Source organism: Diorhabda sublineata, chromosome X, assembly GCF_026230105.1.
Source record: "Diorhabda sublineata isolate icDioSubl1.1 chromosome X, icDioSubl1.1, whole genome shotgun sequence".
NCBI lineage: Eukaryota > Metazoa > Arthropoda > Insecta > Coleoptera > Chrysomelidae > Diorhabda > Diorhabda sublineata.
Genome location: NC_079485.1, coordinates 28,117,897 through 28,143,841, shown reverse-complemented (window position 1 = coordinate 28,143,841; position 25,945 = coordinate 28,117,897). Strand labels below are relative to the sequence as shown.

The following is a 25,945-nucleotide window of genomic DNA, read 5'->3' as shown; positions in this document are numbered from 1 at the left end:
TACCCTTCGTTAAACTCGTTAAACTTCATGGTTTAGGAGATACGAGGTCTGGCTATTAAATAACGAGACTTCGCGCTTAGAGGGCTCCCTAGAGGGGTGGGGTAAAAAACGAGTAGTGAGTTGGGTATCTAGATATCTTATCTATCTACGTCCCAAAAAATCTGACTCCCGATCAAAAGCTCTTGCATCTACGGGTCTGCCCAGATTTCCTTGAAAGGTTATAAAGGTTAGAAAAAGATCTGCTTTGAAAGGAACCCGATTTAAGTCGATGGAAGCGGTAAAGCAAAAAACGCAGAGCTCCTAACGGTACTAACCAAAGAAGACTTCCAGTACTGCTTCGATCAATGGAAAAAACGTATGGAAAGTTTGTTTGGTGATGGGAGGGAAGTATATTGAAGTATATTTGAATGTAAAATAATTTTTAGAATAAAACATTTTTTTAATAACCAATCTCGTTATTTAATAGCCAGACCTTATATGTAGCTTTTAAGATCGTTGAACATGTCAAGGAAACCGTTCGCCATAAAGAGACATTCTGAAGAAAATTATCACAAACTGTAATTATTTATTGACATTTCGATTAGTCAGATAGCCATTCAATTGAAGCTACTTTTGTTATTTTCAAAACAATGGATTGGATTCAAAACAATTTCGTGTGTTAATTTATAATTGCATTTTGATGAAAAAAATACTGTACAAGTGCAGCAATGGCTCCAAAAGTGTTATCCGGACTCTGCTTCATCGAACAGAACTATTTGTTGTTGATTTACTGAATTTTAACGTGGTGATGATGAACGTTCTGGTCGTTCAATTGAGGAGGCTACTCCAAAAAACATCAGAAATGTCCACAAATTGGTTATATCTAATCATAAATTGAAATTTCGTGAGATAGCTGAAGCCATGAAGATATGCATAAAAATTTGATCATGAGAAACCTTTTTTCAAAGTGGGTGCCGCGTTTACTCACAGTCGATCGAAAACAACAACAAGTTTCGCAGTGTTTGGCCATGTTTAAACGTAATAAATAAAAATGTTTGCATCGATATGTGACAATGGATGAAACATGGATCCATCACTTCACTCTGAGATCAAAACGATCATCATCTAACTGCAGCCGATGAACTTCGTCCGAAGCGTCTAAAAGCACAACGATAAGCTGGGAAGGTTATGGCTTCAATATTTCGGGATGCGCATGGAATATTGTTCATCGAATATCCCCAAAAGGGAAATACAATCAATAGCGAATACTGAATAGAGTTGTTGGTTCGTTTGAATGCAAAAATCAAGTAAAAACGGCCTCATATGAAAAAATCACTGTTTCACCAAGACAATGCACCGATTCACAAGTCGAAGGCAACGATGGCTGAATTGAACGAATTACACTTCAAATTGCTTCCTCATCCACCGTATAGCCCACAGTGGCTACTGGATATTCGCTGATCTCAAAGAAATGCTCGCCGGTAAGAAATTTAGCGCAAATGAAGAAGCAATTGCTGGAACTGAAGACTGTTCTGAGGCAAACAACAAAATCTTCTACGGCATCGAGAAGTTAGAGAAGCGTTGGAATTATTGTATCGGTTTTTGGTAAAAAATGCATTTTTCTTAGTTAGTCACACGACATATTGATTGATTGATTGAATACAAACGTGGTGCAGATTATCTTAGCTCTGATCGCCCAACTGAAAAAATTATTAAACTGAAAGTCTTTATTTAAATCTCATAGAGATAACCACTGAAATTAGATACCTCCATGAATCAATTCGTACAATTCCAAGTGATAAAACACGCTAATAAACTACAATTATAACTATTCATTCAAAGAAATAGTTCTTAGTGCTTATAGAAAGTAAGATGTAAGATAATGAATGCACTCTTTGTTATACCTATTAGAAAATTAAACAATAGGATACATATTAGAAAGGTGTTAAATATTATTAACAATTTTAAAAATAAAGCATTCAACCTTGGATTATCATCTTATTATATTAGTTCCTGGGAATCGTTCGCTTGAAAACAAATATTTACAGATTCAATATTTTTTAATGCACCTACGTACATTTTGGCCAATATCAACAAAATTATGACGCAAGAAATTTATACAATAATATATCAAAGGAATAGGTGAAGTAAATATCGCCACCTGCAAAGATCAAAATTATAAGAAACTTGTCGTGAAACGTGGTTTTTAGTATACATCTATTTAAATAACCAGGATCACAAAACTTTCAAAAGAAAAATAAAATCTCGCATAAGACACCTGTGATGTTATTTCAGGTAATATCGATTCTTGCCGACTAAAAACTTCATTTCTTCCTCATTTCCTATGCCTTACCACATTGGAACCGCTCTTGCATTATTTCGATGAGTGCATTGCTATTTCCTTCTCCTCTATGATTGTTCTCACTACTCTATATGAATTTTGAAATCGCGGACAAAAGAATAGTGTATTCTTCGTCGTTCAACTTTCCACAAAACCAGCGAAGATCGGTTACAGATCTCATCCCCTTGTAAAGGAACGATTCTAAACAGCCGTATCCAAATAGTGCTTGTGTGAAATAATCGACTTCGCTACACGATCAATTTATACCCATTTTATATCTGGGTAAGTCCATCGAGAATTGTACCAGTTGCCCAACATTCTTGCCAACAAGTGTACAAATATTTAAGTGCACTGGTCGCTATTATCTCTTCAATAAAGAGTTCCACTGGGGGGATACCGGCTATTACTCTTAAAGCCTCAGCCGAAATTGTCCTATACATGCTAGCTACTCGAATTGACGGAAGTTTCTGAATCCCTATTAATATTCTCTTAGTCATTCTCTATTAGTGACTTAAACCCACACGGGCGAAGCATAGAGGATCTGTGATTGAGCAACAGATGCTAGAAGTCGTTTTTGGAAGCTTTTGGGTTAACTACATTGGGTATAACACTGAAAAAGGCAAATATTGCTATATTCCTATTCCTATTCCACTTTTTTTGGTGTACGTTGTATATGATCTTTTGGTTGCTTTCAGTTTCGTGGATGTTGAAAGATACAGTACTAATTTGGGTTCCCCTAGTAAGTAGCTCAGTTTCTGTCTTCTTTGGTGCTGGTTTAAGAGAGTTATTTTCTATCCAATTTGACACCATCATCAGATTTCCCAGACTTGCTTGTTCCATATAGTTTATCTCCTTTTTATCAATAACCACCAATGCTATGTCATCGGCAAAGCTTCTCAGAGTAACATTTTTTTGGTCCATAGCGTGGTAATAATTTTTTCATTCTTTTCTATCTCTTGTTTTCGCCTTCCAGCCCTGAACTCTCTACATCTCATTTTGCCTCCTCATACTACCTTTTTGGGTCTCCCTTATTATCGTCTTCCTGTCATATTTATATCAGTATTTTTCTTTGACATTCTTGATTCTGGTATTCTTCTAAGTGTCACAGCTACCCTCTGGATCTTTTAATTTTCCTGGTTTATTTTTCTTCATACAAGTTCTTTATTTCTTGGTTTATTCTTCTTCTCCATTTTATCCTTTTTCCCTTCTAATATCCTCCTAGTAATTATCTCTTCCATACATCTAATTTTTTTCTATCGTTTTATCTAGTACTGTCAGTATGAAGTACTGTCGGTCTGAGGATTGTCTGATATAGACGTAGTTTAGTTTTTTAGGATATGTTTTTTATAGTTCCTGCCTGCTTGATTTCTTAAGTTAACCTTGCTTCTATGTTTTTGATAAGTCTTTGATAAGTGTATACTCCAGTAGATTACAAAAACCGGCATCTGACAAAGAATGTGGATAATATTTTGTAATGTGGAAATAAAAAACAAAACATACTTTGACTGAAGGTTCATGCAAATGTCATCGACATGATTCTAGGTTTGCTGTTGAGCGGCGTTTGCACAGGAGTGCTTGAGTGATGGTTTGGGAGATTATTGCTTTGATCCAATATGGCAGCTAGGCATTATCTAGCCATTTATTTCACTGATGTATCTAAATGAGCTCCCACATTGGTTAACAATAGAAAGCACTTCCACATATTATTGTAGATCGAACTAGGAGCTTCCCCAAGAATCTAGCTGTGATATTTCATTTTGGTAAACGTGATTACCAAGTTCAAATTCCATAGATTGTATGTGGGATGGTTTTAGTAGTATACTGTCCATTTTCAACCTTCCTCCACAGACTGTTAATTCTCGAAGCTCAAGCTGCTTGAAACGTGCATTTCCTTTTATGGATATTTAAACATGTATAGGAGTGTACTTAGTTCCAGGGTCGCCAACGTATTAATTTTTTTCTGGATACATATCGACGTCACGTTTTTTGGAGAATATGTATTCGTCGCGTATTATTCAGGAACGACAGGCGATGCTTTCGAAAATATAGAAAATATTTTTGACGTGTCGACTTAATTTCGGTTTTTATCAAAATATAATTGACAACTTATTTGATTATATCAATGGCACAAGTACGATTTTCGTGGCGCCTGGATTTAACTATGCCATTTTGTAAATCGATCCAAAATAAGTCGAAAATGAAGAATAAAATTTTTCGATATCTGGCTTCGTTTTCGAGATATTGATACTTGAATTTGGAAAAATTTATTTTTATTTAATATTTGTATATATCAACCTAACCTTCTCGTGGTGCACTTTAAGTGCAAAAAGTTCAAAAATCGTGAATTTCTTACAGCCCAAATTGTCATAAAAAATTTTCTTCTCGTGAGGATTATTATAGTTTTATTATTTCTTATTCTTATGGGGGGCTTCGCCCACTGGCCGCCAGACCCTGGTCTGCCCAAAAGCGACATGCCGCGAGGAACGGGTGAGTTTGGAGAGGGGCGATTGGGGGCATATAAATTCGGAGCGAGGAGATTTGGAACGATTTTTTTAGTCATTTTTCTTATTCATTTGATTTTGTCGTTAAAAATAGGATAAATGATGCAAAAATAATTGATAGAGAACTTTTTCAGGATAATTGCGAAATACTACAGTAGTCTGGCGTTTCAATTATAAAACTAACGAAAATAAATTACTTTTGAAAGCATTCGGAACGTACTTTTTGCTCGAAAGAGGATATTTTTACATTAAATTACTAATTAAATCTTCAAACTATCATTAAATATTTTTTTTATTTTATAAATATTGAAAAACAACCGACAATTTTTTATGAAAAACATCAAATTATTCATGAGTAAGTATTGAACGCCATCTGTTCAATAAAGCGAATTTTGAACTACGTTTAATTATAACTTTAAGTATCGATATATCGAAAAAGAAGCGAGATTTTGGCCTAATTAAGCCAAATCCGCGTTGAATTAAATCTCAATCAATAGAACACTCACAACACGGATATAAAAATCTCTTTTGCCCATAAAAACATTCTTTGACCATAAATATCGCATTTCAGTATATGAAAACAAAGTAACTTTCAATTAAATTTCTTCACAGTTAGTTTGATTTTTATAAGATAAAATTATGAATTTATCTAAAATCGTTTACGTGTTTTCTTCTCGTTTCTATGTATGTGAATTATACTTTACTATATTTCAAAAATGTATGTTTTTTCAATGTGTCATAGATTGTTAATGCATCCATAGAAGACTAAATTTTAATTCTTCTAAAAGTACTAACACTATAGTCAAGCAAAATAAAAATGGAATGAGTCATCAACATTTACGCACAGTAGGTTGTAAATGTGTCAATAGTTATTAAAGTATCTACTGTATGTTAAACCGATGTAATAAGCTCCCTCGATATCCATTTTAAAAATTGAGAACTGTTGTTTGCCACCGCCTTCGCGCACGCCTCCGCTTTGGCTTGCACGAGTCTTGGAATAGAAACAAATAAATCCGTAAGATATAAACGAGTGAAAAATAATATCCCATGTCATATTATTCTTTATAAATGTTAATATTGATATTTTGTTGTAGAATGAAATTGCAAAAGTCTTTGAGGTTCCCTGTAAAACCGAAACTATCAAGAAGTACGAAAAAAAGGAGAAAGAAGAAACAATAAAAGTCGATACCGACATTAGGATTTTAATGAAATTAAACGAAAAAATAGAATCAGATGTAACCGAATTGCTAGCAAAAAACGAATTGAGTAGAAACACTCGATACAACGATACTATTTTTAATAACCTAAATGGCAATGGAAAGGATCGTAATTGTAAAGATAAATATAGTAATCAAGTTATTCCTCAAGTCGGTTCATCGAAAAATCACTTGGTAAGTAGATACATATTTGCTTGAACTTTTAGATACTCACTGTATCTCTAGAGTTCGACGCTTATAGAAAACTCGGTTTCTGCCAATAAGGTCATCATCATATTATAAGATAAATTATAACTGTTCAATATTATGCTATTCCCAAAAGTCACTAATGACAATCTGCTAACAATATTACAACCACCAATGTAAATTTCTTGTGGGTCTTCATTCACCGGAATAGAAAAAAATAATAAAGTAGATCGAAAAGCAAAAACAATCCGAAAACAATGAACAACGGAGGCGGACACAGAACCTGGATTTAGAGGTCAATAGATAAATTTTCCTCATCAAATAAATGTCCAATAATATTATTACCAAGAATTCAAGTCTAAAAGTTCACTTTCTTCGGATACTCAATATGACCTTCCGTGAAGAGTCGCGGAATTTAATCGCTCTAGTAGAGATAATTTTGCTTGTTAACATACCTATCAAATATACTAATTAGTGAAGCAAATTTTATGCAAGATATTCAGTTTTTCAATTATAAAAATCGGCATATTTTAAAAAAATTTGCATTTTATCCGGGTGAAAGACATACTACTTGATATGTCACCTTACAAAATGGAGTGTTTTACTTTAAAAGTGCCTAAAACTTCTATTGTACTGCTTCATAAATATTGGTAACTATTAGTTATATTTATACTAATCATACTGTCATTACACTAGCAATGACACTATCTGACCTTCATTTCTTTAATCAAGGTCAATAATGACGATGATTTGGTTATCGATAAACGCGAGTAAACAGATTTTTTAATACTGCTTCATCACGGTTTTTTTCCATTTTTTGTTAGCAAAGTGACCATTTTTGTAAAACATGACAACTAATTCCAAAACATATTTATAATTTTGATTACTTATTGGATATCTTACATTAAACATTTACTGAACACACTTTTTACACTACCACTACACCAACCCTCACAATTACCCTGCCTGACATGCGTTCCGATAACTATAACGATTGTTATTCGTTTTTCTGATTCCTAAAATTTGTTTTTCAATATTTTTATCACACAAATTACTTTGACTTTTCTTTATTTTGAACTCCTTTATAATTATTAGCAGTTCTACAGCATGAGTTTCGTGTGACTTCTTGCAAATACTATGAATTGCTTATTCAAATAAATAACAAAGTCGAAAATCATATAATTCGTGTAAAAAACTAGATGCATTTCCTATTATTTATAAGCTTTAAAACATTTCAAGCCCTTCATTTTAAAAAATTCTTAGAGATCCCTTAACTGACTTCTTTATGGTAGGATCTCGATTTCCAATCTTATCTGAGGGCTACAAATGATCCCATTCCGGACCTGACTCGAATTTGTGTTTAAGTATCTATTGGCCTGTCAAAATACCAGTTCTCATCAGCATCATTGTTAAGTATTCAATAAAAGTCACTTCATATCGCTCGGTTCATAATAATAAGGTAATCATGAAAACACCTACAAAATGTCTAGGAATAATTTATATCCACGTATCCATTATTTATTTTGTAAGATACATAAGACGTTTTAATAGATTAATATATACCACATACTAGTGTGACATCATTATTACATAATATCTGGTTAGTTGTTTCACTTTCCTACAATAAATGTTTAATGAATTTATAGAATATTAGCATACTGCCTTACCTGGTTTGCTTCATTTAAAGGTATGTCCACACCGGAGCAACATGTGGCAACAATTTTATGTTGAAACAAGTTGGTAGATGTTCAAATTCATTAAACATTGATATAAAACAAACTGTCCTCTCTAATGCAACAATGTTAATGAATGTTTGCACTCATCGAATCTCAAATTCAGTTGAGTACAACATTCTGTCCACACTGCTGAAGTTTTGTGACATGATGGAGGAAGACTTATTAACTGCTACCGCGTGCTTTCTTATTTTGTGTGGTGATTCACGAAAACGGAAGCGTAAATGTTGGGTCCGTCCAAGTTTGAAGAAAAGGGAAGAATATGGTGGACGGCTTTACTTTTCTTGCATGGACGGACTTTGTTTTTGTCTCGAAGAAATACTAATGCATCGTAGGCAAACCACTGGGAATGAAAGTGCGCGCCTGCTTCAGATTTTTTCATGCTGCGATATTTTTTTCGCTCTCTATAAAACTGAGCCACCAAGTTATGGATTTTTCTTTTTGTTTCTTCCTGAGATAAGCACCCTACGGCAGTCGTTGAAAATATTAGTAGGTTCCCGCCATACCATTGGAATTGCAAAAGGCATTCATCCACCCATGACACGCTACAACTAACACAGCACGCGTGGGGGTCCACTACTTGTATTGGTCTCCAATTAAAGTACCAAAATAATTGAAATAGGCTTTTTTCACATTCTCGGAAAATGGCCTGGCTTGCGATTTCATCATAAATCTCCACAAATGTAACATTTGTTAGGAGAAGTTTTGCAACTGCGGCGCGTTTGACTCGACATTTTCGTCTTTATAAGCAATTTTTGCAGTATGAACAGAGAACCACTTGTTATAAAACTCAACAGAATACTAATTTTTAATGTTATTTTCATGTTATTATTCTGAATAATACAGTTCAGCTATTTTTTCGGTCATAAAATTTATCGATATTAACCGCCCCTTTATAAAATTACCTACCTGGTAATGTAAACAGGGATATTGAAAAGTGGTACGTGTTAGGGTTTAATAAATATTTTTTTCTATTATAGAACGGGTATTTCAATTTTAAAAATAAAGGTCTTGCCTGTGTTACGAAAATCTTGTCGGCTAGTGTAATAATCGTAATTTGTTTTTAAATGGTTTAAATATGTGGCAATTCTAGTTATTATAAGAATATTTTGTTTTTATGTGGTATTTACATAGTTCTTTTATATGGTAATTATCTGTTATGTGCCAATATGAATTATTGTTTAAAAAGCAAACCCTTCATTTTAACATTGACATGTGAAAATAATAGCTTGAGTTGCCCTGAAATTTTAACAGGGTAGGATCATAAAATATTCAATTCTTTGTAGCTTATCGAAAATCATCGTATATGCAATGACGTCAGCACCCAAACATCACCAAACTCACTTTCTCCCAGTTATACGAATCTCACATGGGCCTCAGATTATTCCTCATCGCCATGTCTCACTTCGGGTTCTGAATCAGATAACGAAGTATTTGAAGATGTGAGTAGTCTCACCCCGTCCCCTTTACAAAGACCAACGTTTGTGAAAAATGTTGAAAGAAAACAAATACTAGGCTCAAAATTTTCCTCCACGCCAGTTTTGAAAACTAAATATGATAAGGTAAGTTCAATCAATTTTAGACAATAAGTTGAATTAGTTTACAAGTAGTCATAACATTGAATTTCTGGAAGGATTCTATCGAAAGGAAAAGCTCAACCTTGAATTACAAGTACGAAGGCGATTCAAACATGATCCAGACGAACGCTGTAGATGACGCGCCTGTATGTTTTAAAGGTCGCGGCTTGATTATGTGTTAGCTGGGTATAGTTTTTTGGTCCTGAATGCAAGTTTCTCGCACGTGTTACGACTATGAGTGAACGTCAACGGCCGACCGCCGTTGCGCAACGTATTATCATTCGTTTTTTTGGTGTGATAAAGAGGAAATTGTACGCAGCTATAAAGATTATTGCGAAACCGTCACGAATGAGCCACATGATCGTCGAACGCGGACCAGAAGCACACCAGACAACATTCGCCGCGTTGAGCAACTCATTTTGGAGGACCGGAGAATGAATGTCGAAAAATTTCGACTAAATTCGGCATTAGTGTTGGTAGTAGAAGTTTGTCGCCGCTTGCTGAGGCAATACGAAGCGGAAGGGGTCGGTTTTAACGCTAATCTTCACTATAGATGAAACATGGGTAACCTATTACACTCCCGTGACGTGACGTCTAAAGAGTGGAGGAAGAAGGGGCGCCAGTCAGCGAAGACGACCAGATCCGCGTACTACATTCTAGGACCGACGGGGAGTGTTGTACGTTGACTGCTTACGCACACAACGTTCAATAAATGCTGCATACTATTCTAACCTTCTGAAAACACACATGAAACCCGATTGAAACTGAGGAATATCAAGGGCGAAGAGCGGATTACGCGCGACGTCATACCGCGCGTCTCACGCTCGATACAACATCTGAACTGGGGTGGGAAATACTAGCACTTCATCCCTATAATCCGGACTTATTATTCCGCGAGTACCACATGTTTGGACCACTGAAAGAAGCCCTAGGAGGTCAAAAATTCAGGAGTTTGTGTGCACGGCTAAGGAATTCTTCGAAACCACCAAAAATCTTTCGGAGGGGTGGTAAAAATGTGTAATTAGTAAAGAAAATTATCCAAAAAGCAACTGTTGATGATTTCGATAATAAATAAATTTGTCAGAGCGTTTGTCTCAATCGTGTTTGAATCGTCCTCGTATTATTACAATTTACCCGATGTTTATTGGATACAAAACGAATTATCTTGGAATATACTACATATTTTATGTTGTGTTATTGATGGTCAGTGAAATGCCAATGCTTTTCAATAAATTATTCCGTCGTTGTTTGTGAATTAAAAAAATCTATGATATTTTTATTAGAGCTCCTGAGTTTATTAACAACATTAGTTTTTGTTTCATATCAATCTTCCCATATTTATGTTCCTTTAGTTAAACACTCATCTCCATTTTTAATCAAAAATTATTTTTGTGTCAATATCTTCAATCAAGCCCACACTTATCTGAATACTGTGTGAGGAAAGAAGCAGTTTCTAAAATTAAAATAGAAAAATTATTACAAATAATCCCTTTATATGATCTTCTTGTGTACTTACATAGTGATGATAAACATATTGTGCCTTTATATCGCTCATCCTTTTCAGTACTTCGTTTTTGATTAAAAATGAAAAATAAGAGTGTTTGCATTGTGGATCATGACTAGGTATTATGTAGATATTATTAACGCGTAAGTAAGTTATGTCTATAAAGCTTTGAAGTCTCCAAACTCAGCAGGGAGATTATCCAGGTGATTGACCAAGCTCAATTAACGTTATATTTTCAGGTGAATAAGCAGTGTCGTTCCCAGTCCGACCGACATCTAGCTGGTGAGTAGATGTTTCAACTAATATGTCCATTCGTGTTAAGGATTATAAGTTTTTTCGTAGTTTAAGTGTTAAAGTAAATGACAATTGGCCTGTTCGGAAGGCTGAACAATTATGGCGGAACATGCGAAATCATAAAATCGCAGGTTGGTTATATTTGCATAATCCCATCTATCCCATTCCAGATTTTGTTCATCCACGTTCCAGCTCAAACTATATAATTTCTCGAATTACATGTCAAATTTGTCGTTTTCCAAACGTAATTCAATATACAAAATATTTCCGAAACTCCATATTTTACAACAGCTTATTTTTGGACACTTTTTTGTCGCTCAACTATTTATTATACACCTCTTCAATTAAAATGCAATTTACAGGTATTTTTGTGTATTATAGTTTTTCGGACATTTTGGTCGTAATTTTCGAAAAAGATTCGTTTATATTTGGTATTGACGTAAGATGCCGTTTGTCATTTACATCTTATTGCTGTTTCCTAAACGTGTAACAGAAAATTTAACATGAATAGAATTTCTCAAACTTCAACTTAATCTTACTAGATGCATCCAGAAGGTCCTTTCATTAAGCAAAGAGGAGCCAAGAAAAGTTACTGGTATACTCACTGAACATTGTTCTGTGAATTAGATCATCGGAGAAACATCTCCTCTGTGAGTGCGAGGCTATCCATCGGTAACTATTAAATCCAGAAGAGGTACGCCGTATAGGCATCAAACAGACTGCCACCTTACTGGAAATCAGTTTTGGGTACACAATAGATCAATAGGTTAAAGTATTAGTCAAGTTGATTTCCAAGCACTGGCTACTCATTTAACTTGTACTCAAATGTTGCGTTCCAATCATTAACATAATTCGAAAAATTTTAGAAAAAGCTTAATTATTTTCAATTGTGTGTCTAACCTAGAATATTTTTTTAGAAATCGAAGCCGCCGAAGCGTGTAAATGGCTGCGAGCGACTGGATTTCCTCAATATGCCCAATTTTATGAAGGTAACAGCATTTTTTTAAACCTCATATCTAGAAATCACTACTTACCTTATATTCTCAATATAATAAAGAGGTCTACGAGTATACATATATCGCATATACTCAAACCAATTCTAGAAATATTTTTTCCACTCTCAAGCTAATATCGTGAAAACATGATTTTCTCTTAAACAGCTTCTTGAGGTGATGAAAATCGCTGTTCGCATCTTTTTTCTGACAGTGTGGACAAAGAAGGCAACAAATCCTTCAAATATTCAGTTGTTTGACGTGCTTCATGAGAGCTAGCAAGCGAAACATATCTTTTTCACACCTAAATGTTCATGCAAACCTGAGTGGATTGCAGTAAGCGATATCCTAAGAGAATCTCTATCTATCTGTGTCACATGCCGATCTTTTTGTTGCGCACAGCATCGATATTTCTCGGAATAACAACCGATTTTGGCCGGCCTTCTCGACATTCATCACTGACAGTACCCACGACCAAGGTGAAATTCTTTAAACCAATTGTAAACAGTCTTCTCTGAGAGTTTTTGATCACCAAAAGTTGCAAGAAGCTATACATTGTTTTTGAGTGAGGTTTTTTTAAAATCAAAATCATAAAGAATTTTCGAATGTAAGTCTTCACGGGTGATTTCCATTTTGCACAAACTGTTTCTTTTAAACGTTCACTATCAACAATTGCCACTGGCAATGACAAACGTCAATGTTCACAAATATAGTGATGCAACAAAGCTACAAGGCAACCCTTGTGGTATTAACTTGAACGAGAATTACCTGCGTCAAATGTATATTCTTGGCACTCTGATTAAACTAACTAGAAGGTCTTTTTGTCTAAGGGGGACAACATTACCACTAATAACTCTAATAATAAATCTAAACATTCATTTGAAACCTACATGATATGAAACATGAAACATCCTCTTTAATTATCAATCAGAACAATATCATGGATTGATAAATTTACTTCAAAAAATATAAAAAAGAAATTTCTTTTCCCTGCCATATATTATACATGATTTATCAGATGAATTTTCTAGTAATTCCCTTCTTATCACGTTTTTATTAGCTCACTTTTGTGTCTGATGCTTAGATTAAATTTTGATATTGTGAATTGAGACACCTCCGATGGTCGAATTGAGCTAAAATATTTTACACAGTTTTCTGCCGCCTAATAGTTTAATAGTTTTCTATCTTCACAAAACCGTTATAGGTACTTAGTACTGCAAACAAAACCATTGAATCAAACAGTAAACAAAGCGAAAGTTAGAAAATTAATTGAAATTGTGAAATCTTTTGTGATTTAGTGATGTGAATGACAAGTTAAAATTAGTAAAATTGCAAAAGAATAAGGATATTTGTTTAAATTACGAAAATCCCTATTTTTAAGAAAAAATTTTTGCATATACATAGAAAAGAAGAAATAGAAGGGTTTCTTGAATCATTAAGGAAGTAGTGAGTAAAATTAGTGTTTTTTAAGTGGACTCAGCACAAAAAAAATAAGTATTGGAAATGTGAAAGTTCACTTCATAGGTGCAACTATACAAAACACGTGGTGTTTATATATTTTGTAATACTTTGAGCTCTCATCGGTTTCCAAAAATTCAAATCAACACTTGGCCGCACACATTTTTGATATTGATGCAGCCAACATATAAAGAAAATCGGGTTGTGACTGTACAAAGCATTGAAGATTTAGGTAAATTTAGAAAAAACTATTTTCGTCATAAAAATTTTCTTTTCATCTATTTTATTATATTTTCTAAAGCATATTTCGTATCTTAATCATAGATCTATAAACTACTTTAATAGCGCCATTAACTTTGAATTACATAACAAGAATATACCTACCAGCAAATCTTAATTTCAAAACAAAATTATTTTCATTTGTACACTCTCGATGCATGTAACACTAAGAAATTCTTACGTTAATAAAAAAATAAAAATTGTATTATCTACATGATAATTATTGCAGAAAACCGGTTTCCAATAGACATTTCTACAGTTTCTCAAGATCATCCCTTACTCGAACCAGACGTTTTGCATTCTCTTTTTAGAAGGTTACAAATTTTAAATAGTTGTGCACATTTGCACCAGCAAAAACAAGTTGTAAATACCGATGATTCTGAAGAAGATGAGTGCTGTGCTTTATCAGATAACTGGACATATCAAAGTGATATCAAACGATGGTCTAGAACTAGTTACCAACCACCTATTCGTAAGTAGATATTTATAGAATACTCATATAATTATAAAGTATATACTTTGACGCCTCGTATCTCATAAAGATCGGAATAACGTTTCTCATGATTTTGTTCTTCTAAACAAATCCTTGATATTTTAATTTTGTGTTAGGTGCTAGTTACACCCAGTAGAAATAGTTTCTTGACCTTTATTTTTGACAAAATCATAATCATATTTAGAGTAGTTTATTATAAAATAAATATTTCATCTTTAAACATGTTTAAATTTGTTTTCTTCTAATTTTTATGAAGAAGCCTGTTGCCGAAAGCCGAATAGTACAGATGTTTCGTTAAGATATGGGTATATTAGATCCTCTCAATTTTTTTACTCATATAATCTAAAACTATAGAACTATCCACTAAAGCCTTAGTAATGTTAACATACATATTTAATGCCATATTCAGATTACACTACTGGCCCAAAGAACTAAAAAAATCTAAAATTATCCTCATTCCAAAACAAGGGAAGCAGCTACAGGACGTCACATCATACAGACCAATCAGCCTGCTATCAACATTATCTAAGGTTTCCAGATCACCAATTCGGATTTCGCCACAAACATTCCACAGTTCAACAGTGTCATCGAGTAGTCGGCAGCCTTTCTGTCTAAAGTCTGGCATGTAGGTCTGTAGCATAAAATCAAACTCTTTCTACACAATTCATACTACACACTGCTTCAGTCATACCTGTCAAACAGAACCTTCAGAACAAAAGTTCGTTATGAGACCTCTGAATTTCAACCTATTAAAGGTGGAGTTCCACAAGGCAGCGTCCTTGGGCCAATCTTATACCTGATATCTACTTCTGACATTCCAGCCTCAAATTTGCTGATCATACAGTGATACTGGCTATACATGAGGACAGTGGCTCGAAAAGTGGAGAATAAATATTATCGGAAATAAATCCCAGCATATAACATTTATCATAAGAAAAAGCTAATGTCCTCCAGTTACTATTAACAACATTGTGATACTTCTTGTATAAAATAGCTGGAATTACACTAGACTCTAAACTCAATTGGAGCCAAGGAAGGAAAGCAAATCAACCTAAAGATCCGAGAACTATATTGGTTACTCGGAAGAAGATCGCCAGTCTCACTAAAAAATAAAATCTTACTATATAACGCAGTCATCATACCCATCTGGACCTACGGAAAAGGAAGAATTATGGAGATGTGCCAGCAAACTTAGTATTGCTCTTATACAACGAGGACAACTAAAATCCTTCGATCACTAGTCAGTGCACCATGGTACGTCCCAAACAAATTGATCCATCAAGACCTCCGTATTCCAACAATACAAGAGACAGATCTATAACTACAGCTACTAATCCAAGAATCAAACAACAGAAGATTGAAACAAAGCTAACCAATTAATCTCAAATAAATTCCAAGAGACCTTCTTACTAGAGAAGTCTCATCAAGACATTTCCAAGACCAACCTATAGGTCCAAAGCTTACAGAATAGCTCATATAAAATGTATTTCTAATTGCTGTTAATAGTACATATATATATATATATATATATATATATATATATATATATATATATATATATATATATATATATATATATATATATATATATATATATATATATATAATCTTGTCGCCATTGTAGTATGCTAAATATTTACGTTTTTAAAAGACCTACTTTACAGACAGACGTGGCTCATGAATACCGAATTCGTCTACAGACCCCAGCACGTCAATTTATCGAGACTCCTTTCGTTGGTGTACAAGCCTGTGGAATCAGCTACCAAGACACATCTTTTACGAACACTAAAACCTACAGAAATGCTTGTGCTTTCTTTTTTCATATATCTACTGTCTTCTCAGTAAAACAACGCAACGTCCAAATATTGTTGAATTATGGTGATAGTTTATCGTGGAGACTAGGCTCAAATTCTATAGAAAATGTGTAGGAGATGCTAGGGAGAAAACTTAAACATGGACTGCTACTTTTTCAATTCTGCACAGAAACAGGGAAATAGAAAAACGGCAACCAGTGGGGATCTACGATTCTCTTTCCTATCAACGGGAATTCAATTTTTCAAAAATCGTTACCAATTCAAGCATTCCTGTTCTTTTAGAATTTGAATTTTCAGAAGATAATTAATTTCTGATTACTTTTTTTAGAACTTATTATTTGAAATTGATTGAAAATTATATATGATGCTTCTAAAACAATCAAAAGTGTTGTCAACTTTACCAATACTATAAAAGCAATGAGAAACTTTTCGATCCTATTGGAACAATCAAAGGCAGTATAGAAGAATAGTGCGAGATTCTTTTTGGGTTGATCCTTTTAGGTGTTTTTCTACGTTTCGGCCATAGTAGCGGGTCATGTAATTGTCTGGTCTAAAGGAGAAAACTGTCCTAATCACACCACCCTCTACAGATTTAGTCGCTGCTAATCCATGAACTTTAAACTGGTAAAAACGAGGTGGTGCAAGTAGTCATCAACCATCTCCTTTTGTCGACGCGTAGACATGTATTCATCTACGAAGTCGCCAAAAACAGTAACTTTTTTTCTGAGTAAACGTTATAGTATATCACATAACGAGCGAGTGTGTTTATCACTTTCCAGCGAGTTATGAATAATATTTTTCCCACGATCCCCCAAATTATTTACAAACCAACTGTATTTCTTTTTATTTGTGATAGTTATAAAAATGTTTCCAATCCTCATGTCTCTTGAGGGTTCTTATAGTTGCTACCTACATTCACCAAGATTTTCGCCATTCACCTTCGAAAACTGTGCCCAGTATATAACTCCGGATTTTGTAAATGCACATAGCTAATAATTACTTTCGGTAAATTTTTTTACACCTACTGGTTGTTTTGTACATTTTTATTGTTGATAATCAAGAAAAAATCAGAGTTCATCTACGTTTGATAGCCTAGAATCACTATATTTATAATTTTCATAAAATTCATTATAGTGAAAGATCTTAATTTTATCGTTTTGGTGTCCAATAATTTAATAAGGGCTGCAGAAAAACAACGACTGATTATATCAGGTTTGATACATCTTTTGAAACTTGGAAAATAACGCCTTATGTTCGAAATCACCAACTTTCGTAGCTACTAGATCGAATGAATATAGACACTTTCTTATAGGGTCGTGGGAAATTAATATTACTTGCAAATATCGTAATTTCGTTAACATGAAACCAAGGTCGATAAATTCTATCTCCTGAGTGTAACACTTTTCTATTATCATTGAATATATATAAATTGGCTTCAGAGATCACGAATTTGAGTACAGAATTAAACTCAACTACTTTCAAAGTTATAAATTTAGTATTTCAAGATTTTTGCCAAATTTATAATCCGAACCGCTTATTTCAGAACATTCTAGTGATAACGTCCCAAAGGAATCTTCAATTGTAAATAGTGAAATAGTGAATAAAAATCTAGTACTTCCAAATAAACCAGTGGCTGTTCAAAAAGAACCGTTACTAAAAAGGGGAAGCATAAAATACCGGCAACGTAGAGAAGGGATCGTAGTATGCGAGAAAAATAATTTACTAGATAAACTTACACAGTTACAAGGATTGAAAGTATCCGATTTGAGACACAATTCAGATTCGGAGGCGACACCTAGAACGTCAAGACGTTCTAGAACTCTATCGCTGGACAAAACAGATACTTGGTCCACCACTAATATAAAAATCAACAGGTAAATAAAGCCTTTTTTTAACTTCTTGTTTTTTTCTAGTTCTATCAGTGGAATAATCATCTTTTTCAGAATAATTTGGAATGATGGACCTTGCCGTGATGTAGATTTGCCAGACAAAGATGTTGAATTTGAAATAGAAGGACCATATTTATATTCATTATGTGCCTCTCAATTGCAAGTACTTCGTAAGTTAGCTCTGTTGAAGTTGACAGCTCACATGGAAAAATACTGCCCCGCACATAGAACCGGATGGAACTGGGATTTACCCAAATTTTTAAAGAAAAATAAATCACCGCTGTACAGAGGTAAGGTAAATTATCAATACAAAAAGTTCCATTACGAGGGTGGTTCAAATATAAACTGGAATTTTACTATAAAAAATTTTTATTATCAAGTTACAGAGCTAAATTTTTTACTCCTTTACCTCTCCCGGAAGCTTCCGAATGCCTTTTTCTTAAAAACCTATCGGCGTGTCAGCATGAAGTCGCATAATAGTCGTATGGTCACAAATTGGGACTATAAGGAGGGTATTCCACTGTTTCCCAATCCAATTCGTTCAACGTTTCCGTCGTAAGCCGAGTAAGCGATACGGATTAGATTATGGCGTCGTTTTGATATGTAGACAAGTTTTACCGTGTTGTTTAGGAGGTAACTATAATACTGTGCATTCATAATTCGTTGTTCAGTGAGAAAATCAACCCCAATTACCCCTCTCATGTCTCAAAACTTTGCTTTAACTGGTGCGCCTTCGTCTTTTCTTCTTCTATTTCATAGACGTGCGTTTACTCTCAGGAATATAGTGATGGAACCAAGTTTCGTATGTAGTGAATATTCGGCTCAATAAACTTTCTCCTTCCTCTCCATACCGCTGCAGGAGACGCTTGCAAACTTCCCAACGTAGAAATTTCTGCTCAAAATTTAGTAGTATTGACACCCGAAATTTTGCGGTAACCGAGCGGTTCATTAATTATTTGCCCAATACCACCTACGCTGATGCCCAATTCTTCAACCATACACTACTGCGTCAGTCTTCCAGAATAAGTGTTTCTACAGCGGTGACGTTGTCATCGGTAATACTTATTCTAGGGCGTCGCGCATGTGGCACCAATTCTCGGCCTTTTCGGAAAGTGGAATGCACTTTAATCTTGGGGGGTCTTGCTAGAGTAATTTTTGAGGAATTACTGCGGATTTAACATTATTTTTGACCAAACAACAAATAATGATACGTAACAGACCAGTCTAACATCCAGTGCACTTACTTTTACGACTTTTTATATTTGAACTATCCTCGTATTTCTTATGATATGTTGGATTTTTTTATTTTTTCAATTATTTGTTAGCAAAGGCATGTTTTCATATCAATAACCAGTCTTGGTACAAATTCTACTGCGCATTTTGTTAATATATTCCTATAACTGCATTGAAACTGTGTAATAAGTAAATTTCTTATTTAAGTTTAAGATGACTGCAAAATGTCGCTTCTATTCGTTTGCTAATCCTCCAAAATTAAAAGTAAAGTAAATAAATAGAAGCAACGAAAATTACGAACCAACAAAATTTACAACAGAAGATGAATATGTTTTACAAAAGTATTAACTAGATAGATTTGCAAGATATCTTGTATAAGTCGATCTTGCATTCCATTTCATAGTGTCCTTCTAGGTGTCAAATGTAATTTAATATTAATTATTAATTTATAGACAGAAACATATTCGGTGTTCCATTAGCAGTAACGTTTCAAAGATCTGGAAGGTTTTTGCCTCGTCAAATCGAAGAAGCCATGCAGTGGCTTCAAGAAAATGCCTCAGATCAAGTAGGTATATTTAGGAAATCTGGAGTTAAATCGAGGATCCAAATGTTAAGGAACAAAATTGAATATAACTCAATGATAGATTACAGTGAAGAGCAGTGTTACGACGTAGCTGACATGTTGAAACAATATTTTCGTGAATTACCTGAAACTTTACTTACCGGAAAACTTTCTGAAACATTCGTTTTAATTTTTCAATGTAAGTTTATTATTATATAATTCCTTGTATTATTCATCAATTTCACACATATATATATATATATATATATATATATATATATATATATACCACAATTTTTCTTAGATTAAGAATTTTATTTCCAATTTTTCCAGATATTCCTGGATTTTTACGCATGGAATCTGTCACGTGTGCACTGTTGTTGATGCCTGAGGAGCACGTGCAAGTTCTTCAAGCCCTATTACATTTTTTATTGAATATATCTAGTAGGTCAGACTTAAATCAAATGAATGAATATAATCTGGCAATGTGTTTAGCACCCACGCTATTCCATTCTGCGTCTCTTTCCAAGCCTCTACAATGTGGTGGAGTACCACATCCAAAGGAATTGGCAGAAAATAAAGCAGCACAAGAATGTTTGATGTTTTTCCTCAAATATTTCCAGAATATATTCAAGGTATGTAAATTATTATGTTTATCGAGGTCGCTTAAAAAAATAATTTCAGATACCAAGAGATTTCATAAATCAGTGCAATTCTAGTGATATGAAAGAAATAAAACCAAAACTATTGACAGATATAGGTGATGATATAGGAGGTTGGAGAGAGTACTTGAACGAATGTCAAAGTAACCTATTAAAAGAGACGAAAGAGAAATCGCGGGGCTGGGTGCAAATACCCCCACCTTGTCCTAATTCAAAAATACTAATGTTTTATAAAAAAGTGGCTGATGGATTACCGCTAAGATTATGGAAGATTTCCGCAGAAATAGAAGCACCACCATCAGAAGTCACGCATAGAATTCTAAGAGAACGGCATATGTGGGATTCTGATTTAGTTTCAGCTAAAATAATTGCGCAACTAGATAACCAAACTGAAATATTTCAGTACGTCAGGAAAAGTATAGTACCTGTACCCAATGAAGAATACTGCGTTATAAGAACATGGAAGTCAAAATTACCAAAAGACTCTTGTACTATCGTAGAAACTTCCGTTGAGTACCCCGGGACAATTCAACTACCTAATACCATTAGAGGCATTGTATTGGCTTCTAGGTATCTTGTAGAACCTTGTGGATCGGGAAAATCAAGAGTTATCCATTTTTCCAGGGTAGACACCATGTAAGTATTAAATACGTACAATAAAAATTGGGAGTTGATTTTTTATATTTCCAATAATAAAATCTCCTAAACTATATATTGACAATAAAAAATAAATGATTAAATGGACAGGCATTTTTAGTGATATTTTTATTTTATAAAACTATAATATAATTTTATAATAACTAATTTATTTATAATGTAATATTATTATAATATTAGATAATACCTACCATTTAGTATTGCACAGAATTTCGAAAATAATAAGTTTCAATCAATAAAAACTTTTACTCACCACCTTGTACTGTGATATCTAGGCTGAAGAAATTTTGTGATTCAAAAAGTAAACATATATAATTTTATATGGGTAATCACCTCCCAAGTTTTGTCGCATGAATTTAGAAACACCTTGTTTGTGAACATTCTCAATTTAATGGATATTCAGAATAAATAATGCTGTAATGACTTTTTCGATTTTTCCTTTGAATGTTATTTGTACTAGATACAGTCCTGTGCTAAGTAACAATAATATTTTAATGTTACGACCAAATTTTTATATTTTCTTTCATGTGTTTTATTAGTTAATTGGGTCTGGTGTCAAATAAAGTCAAATTACATACCTATTCATTTTACTCTACGTATTTAATTTAAAACACGATATTATTTAATTCGAAGTGAAAAAATAATATCTACATATTTAAATGAAAATCGCAAAAATTTCAAATTTCTAACTACATATGAAAACGATTCTGATTAGTTTTCGGCTGTGATGTCATAGGTTGAATAAAAACATTGCGCAGTTGTCTGCCTGATGATAACGAGTTTATCGTTGCCTGCAACGTAGCGTGTGCTGTTATAATACAGTTTTTATTTATGTTACTTATAAATAAATCTCAAAAGTGAGTAAACCTTTTATACGTAAAGTTCTTACATTATTACATAATTACGTTAAAAATTGAAAACATAATAAACTTAATTACCATAAAATATTAAATTAAATTTGAATCTTACTTTCATTAAAATGATCCTCTCAACAAAAACAGTCAAATCTCGCGGGATCGTCAAAACGACCAATACTTTCAAACCATTTTGGTTGTAGTATATTCAAATTTCTTGGCATCATAAAAAAACTTTATCTGGTATTTGGGTCGTGGTACTTTTACATCCTGGCACAAAACACGATTTATATACCATTTTTCAGATTAATTAAAGTTCAATAATGACTCTTATTTTAGAATAAACGGGGGAATAACTGTCGCATTTACTTTGTACCATATGTTTAGCATTTATTTTATACCTATGATGTCACGCAATATGGCGGCCTTACTGAAATATTTAAACTACCTACAAAATTTTTGAATTTTCAATAATTTTTTCTCTATAAATATTTGATCAAAAAATTGAAAAAAAATTATAATAAAAGTTGTATATAAACTATCCAAAACTCTTTTTTTCGAACCAGGCAAGTAGCCTAATGTATTGGTATGCCAAACATTTTTAATAAAAGATAACTTGAATATTTTACAACATGTACTGAGAGATTTAAAAATCGATGTTCTTGGTTTGGATGATAATCAAAATTTATGGTTTTTTTAGGGGAAGAAGTCCAGATTGGTACCACAAAAACTATGGATATTTATGTGCAGTTTTTATCAAGCATTTACAAAGTTCATTTTACCAAAATACAAATGGTCCAGAAAGCCAAGTATAAATACCAAAGATTCTTAGCTAATTTATTGTTTTTACATCACATGACAAAGTCGCAATTTATATTTTTATAGCAAAATTTATAATAGTTCACTCTATACATTATATATATATATATATATTTTTATAGATCGTAAATAAATATGTACAGGGTGTCTCTTGGACAACATTTATTATACAATTTAGGAAGACAAATTCTCTTCCATTTTGTTATCCATTACTTAGAAAAAGTAGATTTGTGACAAAATATTGTATTATTTTTTTTTTAAATAAATGGATTGTCTATTTTGTATTATACAATGTTTCTAAAACACCCATTACTTATTGTTACTCTTTGGTTGTTTTATTCAATATCCCTCTTTTACATCACAAAAAAGTGCCTAGTTCTTATCCACAAGAAAACGTTTATTTATCCAGATAACTGGCATTGAATGTGATCACTTCAAATCACTCCAATTAAAAGGATTGTCAGCACTTGGAGCGCTTAAGTATATGAAATTCCAATAATTGTGGCATCTTCAGAAAGAAGTTTTTCTTCACTATGCAGATTAAGCTCAACCATGATTCAGGGTCATTGGAAGAATTTGCTTCAATACGTCTTCATAAGGATACAAAAATCGAAATGTAATTGTTCTTAACCTATATTATTTAAGTATAAATTTTAAATGCAAGTTGTTGGTGTGCATACATTTTCGAAAATATCTAGCTTAATTGCGAAATACTTCAAATTACCGAAAGAACTGAACTAGTACACTTGTTATTGCACACTTTTGAACAACTCTGGCGTAAGTATTGTGTAATTAAAACAACATGGAGGATGAGAATCGCTAGCAATCGATATCATTCCGAATTAAATAATCGTGCGATCTCTCGCATAATGTAACGTCACGTTGGAATCAAAATGTGGAGTATAATGTATGCTTTGTACCTGTTATAAAGCTTTATTTTGATTCCAAAAGTAACATTTGATACAAAGGCATGTCTATATATATATGATTATTGAATTTACCAGTTAAATTTCACGTTCTTAAAGCTTATTATGAATATAATTTCTTGTCTAAAATATAAAATAATTTTATAATATTGTTTTTGATATACCTTTTATGGCTATATTTTATTTATTTCTTTGATTGAATTATTTATAAGTAAATCAACAATGTTTTAAACTCTAGACACTTTGCATTATGTGGAACTATCTTCGAAATTAATGGAACAAATACGCGCTAAAATAAATTAATTAAAATAAATAAATTAAAAACATTAATAAGAGATATCGAATCTAAATATTTTCAACCAGAATGAAACTGGTTTTGTTTATAATTCTACAAGTGAATCAACAACAACATAAAATAAGTATAATTATTGGAAAAAATAGAAATTTTGTGTGTTATTATGTGATTTACGACATTTATTTACCATATTCTAAATTAAATTTATCATGTCGACGACAGTGTCCTGTCCACTGCTTCACCAAGTCTTCATTTTTTTGGAAACCAAAGTATTTAATACCTGTTTCATTGGTATTTCTTTTTGTTATGCAATATAAAATTAAGTTGGCATTCACCTTTTTATGTAAGTTGTTAGGCGTGACAGCAACATGGAATGATGTTTTAGTTGTTTTAATTTATCTAATCCTGTTCTACACTAAAAATAAATTGGATATTTACAATCACTACTTTCATTTCATTACTACAACATTTCTATTAGTGTTTTTGCATGTAACGACGGCGTTAGGATCTCATTATAGAAAGTACAATATTTTAAAAGATAATAATAACAGTGAGATTAACTCTATAATAGCCGCTAAACACAAAAATTTTCACAAACACACAAAAACCCAATAAATACGTATAACTCAAACCTAGTCTCAATGGCCAAGAAAACATTCTGATTTCAACGTGACGTCATGCGCGACGCGTGTCAAATTTGAGTTAACAATTCAGCATCCCGATGTATGTGTATCATGTTATAATAAAGTACTCTAGAAGTAGTGTTGGAATAACTGCTTCAAAACTTATCCTCGTATCTTCTTCGACATCAAAAATGACTATCAATATTTGCACAAACTGAACGTTCATGCTGAATATTGATTTAATTTTGCAGTATAATTAAAATACAGGATCGTTACACTTCATATTAAGATCTGTCTGCTATTCTAAGAATTAATTATCTATCAATTTCCATGCTATATTATCCTTGGTACATAAATAAATATTTTTCTTCAACTTTTTACTACTCAGAACTTTTTTATGATAAATCATCTTGATTCTAGGCCTCTTTTTAGTTTTAAAAAAGAAGTATAAATTGAAGTTTTGACCCATTTTGATAAATAGCGAAATCGTATTAAGTTAGGTTGAAAGAATTAGTAAACTAAAAATATAAAAAATCGTTTAATAAAAGATTAACATAACTTAAATATATTTTTTGTTTCATATTTTTGTACTAATTTAATAATAAATTCTAAAAAATTCTGCATCGATTCCATAAAACTTCTCTAATCATCATTAACATTCATAATGTGGGTTTAATAACTAACAATAGATAATAAAAAAACTGCAAATATAAAAATACAATTTAATGGAATTATACAAAGTACACATCGTCCCAAAATATAGTACCGCATATCAGGGGCCTATAAAATGCAATTCCCAAATAATTTAATCATTTGTGCTAAAAAGCCCAAGCTTTGAGGCATATTATTTAACCATTTATTTTTAAATTTTCTGTGTGTATTAGGATGAAGCTAAAAAGTTAATAATTATTCCAAAATACGACACTTAATTACTGCTGGTCCGTTTGAAAGAAGTTTCATTACTAATATGCGAAAATTTCATGAGGCTTTAAACCCAACCCCGTACCATACATGTTTTTGAAAAGGTCTGTATGCCACCAACGTCGTTTTTTTTTCA

At 32.9% G+C, this 25,945-nt stretch overlaps 1 protein-coding gene across 5 annotated transcripts in view; it reads left to right on the top strand.

The window, feature by feature from the left end:
• Positions 1–23,369, top strand: part of LOC130451438 (stAR-related lipid transfer protein 13) — a 54,169-nt gene extending 30,800 nt beyond the window's left edge. For 4 of the 5 annotated variants that reach the window (XM_056790454.1, XM_056790456.1, XM_056790458.1 and 1 more), the window contains exons 3-13: positions 5,916–6,212; positions 9,244–9,519; positions 11,278–11,320; positions 12,250–12,321; positions 14,291–14,533; positions 17,912–18,242; positions 18,312–18,547; positions 19,943–20,251; positions 20,386–20,687; positions 20,737–21,350; positions 22,926–23,346. In XM_056790454.1, coding sequence (XP_056646432.1) covers positions 5,916–6,212; positions 9,244–9,519; positions 11,278–11,320; positions 12,250–12,321; positions 14,291–14,533; positions 17,912–18,242; positions 18,312–18,547; positions 19,943–20,251; positions 20,386–20,687; positions 20,737–21,350; positions 22,926–23,040 — 2,838 coding nt within the window. In that variant the 3' untranslated portion in view covers positions 23,041–23,346. Of the gene's footprint in view, positions 1–5,915; positions 6,213–9,243; positions 9,520–11,277; positions 11,321–12,249; positions 12,322–14,290; positions 14,534–17,911; positions 18,243–18,311; positions 18,548–19,942; positions 20,252–20,385; positions 20,688–20,736; positions 21,351–22,925 lie in introns of all 5 variants that reach the window. The other variant, XM_056790455.1, reaches the window with a different exon arrangement.
• Positions 23,370–25,945: the final 2,576 nt, after the last annotated feature.